The sequence below is a fragment of the Sycon ciliatum genome, chromosome 4 (genome assembly GCF_964019385.1).
Source record: "Sycon ciliatum chromosome 4, ocSycCili1.1, whole genome shotgun sequence".
NCBI classification, from domain to species: Eukaryota; Metazoa; Porifera; class Calcarea; order Leucosolenida; family Sycettidae; genus Sycon; species Sycon ciliatum.
The window spans coordinates 20,496,626-20,501,850 of NC_088646.1; the positions used below are offsets into that span (position 1 = coordinate 20,496,626).

Genomic DNA, 5,225 nt, shown 5'->3' on the forward strand with positions numbered 1-5,225 from the left:
GAGAACATGGGAGAAGGCAAAAAAGGGCAACACACATGAATCCCTTATAAACAAGCAGTGGCAATTCTAGCACCAGCAATGTTTATTGTTGGACTTACATGTACATCCCAGCCATTGCCGCCGGATTCAGCGGCTTCTTCTTCTTCGTCTCCCATCTTGGAAGCACTCCTTCCCGTAAGTTCAGTCCTGGGAGTACAGTCGGAGGAGGACGTCGGAAAAGGCAAAAAAGGGCAACACACATGATTCCCTTATAAGCAAGCAGTGGCAACTCTAGCACCAGCAATGTTGGACTTACATCCCAGCCATTGCTGCCGGATTCCCACGCTTCTTCTTCGTCGTCTTCCAGTTCCCAGGTTCCATCTTGCAAATACTCCTTCCCGTAAGTAAGTGCAGTCCTGGCCTGGGTGGATGCGCAGTACATTGACGATGGCGGAGATGGAGCAGGTCAGGGAGCCCTACAGGGTCCCGAGAGCAGATTGCGGCCAAATTCGGGACGATGCCGGACGCCAGTCAGTATGAAGTAGCGAATTGCGGATCGCCACGTAGATTGGGGTCGCGGGGTCATAATCCACGGGCACTACTCGTACGTTGCTCCAAAAAAGGGCACTGCACTGTTCCACAGTTGCTGTTAGCGGTCCCCAAAGGCCCTTGGTAGGCCGGTTATTGGGTCACGTGTCAACAAAGTGTCAACAAAGTGTCAACAACGTGTCGACCACGTGTCTTTAGCGGTACACTAATTTTGGTGTCCCCAAACTGAAAACATCGAGCACCAGTATGGAAAGGCTTTAGACAGAAAGCCTTTCCAATACCATCTAAGGGCGCGTTCAGACTACCGATAAAAAGTGACCGATAGGGAAAGTCGCCAAGGTGATTTGATCACGTGACGTTACTGGCACGTTACCGGTGGGAAAGTTTTACTGCCGCGGCTGATGCGGCAGTAAACTTTTACCGGCAGTAAAAAAGTGCTCAGGCTGCATGCGCGCTGCGAAAAAAAGGGAAAATCCCTTGTCAGTGCCGCGGTGAGAGCTGAAAACTTCACGGTCACGTCAGTTTGTTATCGGTAGTGTGAATGTCCTTCACGGTTTATCGGCATTCACGGTTTGACGGGGTTCACGGTAGTCTGAACGCGCCCTAAGCAGTGGGAAAGCAACTTGGCTGGTAGTGAACACGTTCCTTTGCTGTCTCTTTCAACATAGTGGAGTCTCTTGTCGTAGATGTAAGGTGGCTAATTTGATCACCGTGGCACAATGTCAAACACCTCAGGCTTCTGTGGTACTGAAGTGCCGGATGAAATGGCCATGTATACCGATAATTCCCTGAAATCACTCCCTGGCCGTTGCCCAAGGCGACTACTTCCAGTGATTGTCCTTCTCGTCACACTAACGGCTGTACAGTCTTCACATTCCGTGGATTATGATCAAGAATTAGCTTCTGGCCATGAGCGCCTTCGACAACTTGCACACCGCTATGAGACAGTACATGTTGACACGGCTCACCACCTGCACGGAGTTCGGAAACGTCGAGCGACTCATGGAGACGACAACTATAGCCACCCACCTTCCACCAACTTTGACATCCAGGCCTTTGGGAAGACATTTCGCCTGCAGCTGGAGTTAAACACTATGCTGTTACCGGTTGGCACACAAGTACGCTACTTCAAAGCGAATGGAGAGCTTGTTGTGGATCATGATGCTGTCAACTGCTATTACCAGGGTGAGATGGATGGATTTAGTCATGGAGCAAGTCATGCTGTAATCAATACATGCAATGGAATTTCTGGATCATTTGGCATAGGACCAGCTGGTCACTGGACAATGGAGAGGACCTTTTTCATTGAACCACTGACCAAGGAACCCACTCCCAATGGCACCCACCTTCATGCTGTTTACAAAGCGGGTGACTCGAAAGAGAAAATTCACTTCGGGAGTTGTGGTGTATCAACTAACAAAAGCCAAGACCATGCATCACCACTAGACCTAGCACAGGGCATTCTGAATGTGGACAAGGACACCATGCACATTCACCAACGCACTAAACGCCAGACTTCCTCATCGACCGAGCACTATGTGGAGCTACTAATTGTGCTGGATGTAACACTCTTCAGGAGCAAGATAGTAAATCAGGACATGACCGTTGCTACAAACCGTGCTCGTTCTGTCACTAATTTCGTTGACTCGCTCTACAGAAAACTGAATATCCGTGTGGCTCTGGTAGCTGTGGAGGTTTTCAACAGAAGAGACGGCTTTACCACATCAAGCGATGCAGGCATAATGCTTACCAATTTCCTGAAGTACAGAGTGGATAAGCTTGTGGGTCGTATTCACCATGACAATGCCCAACTCATGACTGGACGTGACTTTGATGGTGACACCATTGGCCAGGCAACAATCGCTGAAATATGCTCACCGACTAGATCTGGAGGTGTCAACCAAGACACAGCATCAGCTTTCTCAGCGGTAGCAGCCATAATCGCACATGAAATGGGTCACAATCTTGGAATGAAGCATGATGATAGACATGGCTGTGATTGCACTGCCACGTCTTGGACTGGTGGTTGTGTCATGGCTGGAGAAGCCGGCCATCTTCCACCGAATTCGTGGTCCAGCTGCAGCCGCTCTGATCTCAGCACATTTCTATCACATGGTGCTGGTCACTGCCTTAGCAACAAGCCAACAACACTATTTGGTGACCCGGTATGCGGCAATGGTTTTGTGGAGGGCACCGAGCAATGTGATTGTGGTACAGCAGCACAGTGCACAACAACATGTTGTAATCCAGCTACATGTCGTTTCACCACCGGTTCTCAATGCAGCGATGGTCCATGCTGTCAAAACTGCCGCTATCGGACTCCGGGTACACTCTGCCGCTCTGCTGTGAACAGCTGCGACGTAGCTGAGACATGTTCAGGCCTGACACACACTTGTCCCAATGATATATTTGCACAGAACGGCCAGATTTGCGGCTCGGGGTCATTGGCATCATTTTGCTACAATGGACAATGCAACACTCACGATACTCAGTGCAAGAGAACATGGGGAACATCTGCAGCCGTTGCTCCTCAGATCTGCTACGATCAAAACCAACGGGGCTCTTGCGGTCTCCTTCAATGTACCGGCGGAGCAGCCTTTGCCATAATCTCGTCATCAAGCCGAACAAGCACTATCACAATAAGATATAGCCAAGGCACAGTCGTCTGCAAATCAACTACAATCCCGCTAACTTCGGACATGGTCGATTTCAGCTTAGTGGCCGATGGTTCTCCATGTGGATCAAGCTCGCTTTGTGTCAGCTCACGTTGCAGATCGATAAGTTCACTTGGCATTACACCATGTCCATCAAGTCGTGGTAGGGTGTGTGCAGGAAATGGTGTGTGCACAACTCTCAACTCATGCTTGTGTAACCGTGGCTGGACAGGTGCTGACTGCTCACGTGCAACTAGTGGTGCTGTTAATGGTCGGTGGAGTCCTTGGACAGTGTGGTCAGGCTGCTCCCAATCCTGTGGTACAAGTGGTGTAAGGACACGCACTCGGGACTGTGATAATCCTCCGCCAAGTAATGGTGGTGCGGTATGCCGTGGTGCAACTAGTGACAGGGAAACATGCAACCGCGTTCAATGTGCCACACCTGTCAATGGTAACTGGGCAAAATGGAGTGCATGGTCTAGAATGCGGAGCTGGAACTCGTTCTCGCCAACGTACATGCAACAACCCATCACCATCCAATGGTGGATCACGATGTCCTGGTACTGGAACCACGAGGGAAATATGTGAAACAGAAGCTTGTCCCGTGGATGGTGGATGGAGTCCTTGGACAGTGCGGACGCAATGCTCCCAGACCTGTGGCACAGGTGGTGTAAAGACACTAACTCGGACCTGTAACAATCCTACGCCAAGTAATGGTGGCAAACCATGTCATGGCATACCTAGCAACCGGCAACCATGCAACCGTGTTCCATGTCCCACCGCACCGGCCGTCAATGGCAACTGGTCAGACTGGGCATTATCCGAGTGCTCACATACATGCGGAGGTGGAACTCATGTCCTTGAACGCACATGCAGCAACCCTGAACCATCCAATGGCGGCAAGACTTGCAGAACTGATGGGGTCAGTGTTGAAAGCTGGCAACTACCGTGCAACACCTATTCTTGCGCAAACTGAAACAGGTTCTGGGTCAGCCTTCTCCGAATCTTGCCACGGGCGGCTGAATCGAACTTGTCATGAGGCATAGTCAACAGTGTTCTTTGTAGTATTTCCTGTTCTGTGTGTGTTGCCACCTATTCCTAGAGACATCCAACACTCCCAGGTTATGGGCGGAAATGGTGAAGGTTTCTTATCAGTAGATGGCACATTACCAGCGTATCCTGTGTAACCACTGGTAACTGACTTTTCCCATCTGTGTATGTGTGTTAGGTAGTCCTGGCTGAGCAATGACGCTGGCATTGGAACTGTGGAGTTCAACGGGTCGTAGACCTAGTCCGCGATATTCCGTATTCAAGTTGAATGAATGCACTTACCAGGGATCAAACAGATCTCAAGCTGATGTTTGCAATATCAGTAAATGTTCAGATTTAGCATCCTGTGTACTACTGAATGCCGTCACTTCCAGAACTCTTTACATGTATATTCTGAGATTATTCTCTATCTGAATTGGCAAAGTTGTCCGTTTTTTCGTTTTCGTGTTTGTTTTCAGCAATATTATGCTCAATATAACTATTATATTATACCCAGCTCATATTAACCCCCACTAATTCCTGTTATCTATAACTGGGGTTTGTATCTCCATAAACACTGTCTATAAAAAAACCTCAGCTACGCCTCGGTTTTATAGTAGTCGTCATCCCAGCAGAGTAAATAACCTTTAATACTTCAAAATATAATAATTAATTCTACTCTTGCTATCACCATTCACCAAGAGTACATAACCCCCTCCCTAAGATCGTCTTCTACAAGTATTGCCAAAGAGTCTAAAAACCTGAAACCTTAACTGGGTTATGTACTCTTGCTATTACCGTAGTACCAAGAGTACATACTGTGACCCCTTGTAGTTAAAAAAGAAAGAAAGAAAAAAGTCATGTTGGGTTATGTACTTTTGGTATTACCAAGAGTTATGCACATACTGTTGATGGAGCCCCCCCCCATACGCATGAGCTTATGGTATTTTTAATGGGAACCCAATTTTCAAGTGCTGGATTCATGAAAGGAATCTGTTACTAGTCACTCCCGAT

The 5,225-nt window shown here is 48.4% G+C and overlaps 1 protein-coding gene across 1 annotated transcript; it reads left to right on the top strand.

Annotated features, from left to right (window-relative positions):
- Positions 1-1,137: 1,137 nt before the first annotated feature.
- LOC135813452 (zinc metalloproteinase-disintegrin-like EoMP06) lies at positions 1,138-3,770 on the top strand. Its single transcript, XM_065326546.1, has one exon. It carries the CDS (start codon positions 1,248-1,250, stop codon positions 3,768-3,770), a length of 2,523 nt encoding a protein of 840 aa, XP_065182618.1. The 5' UTR covers positions 1,138-1,247.
- The last annotated feature ends 1,455 nt before the right edge of the window (positions 3,771-5,225 follow it).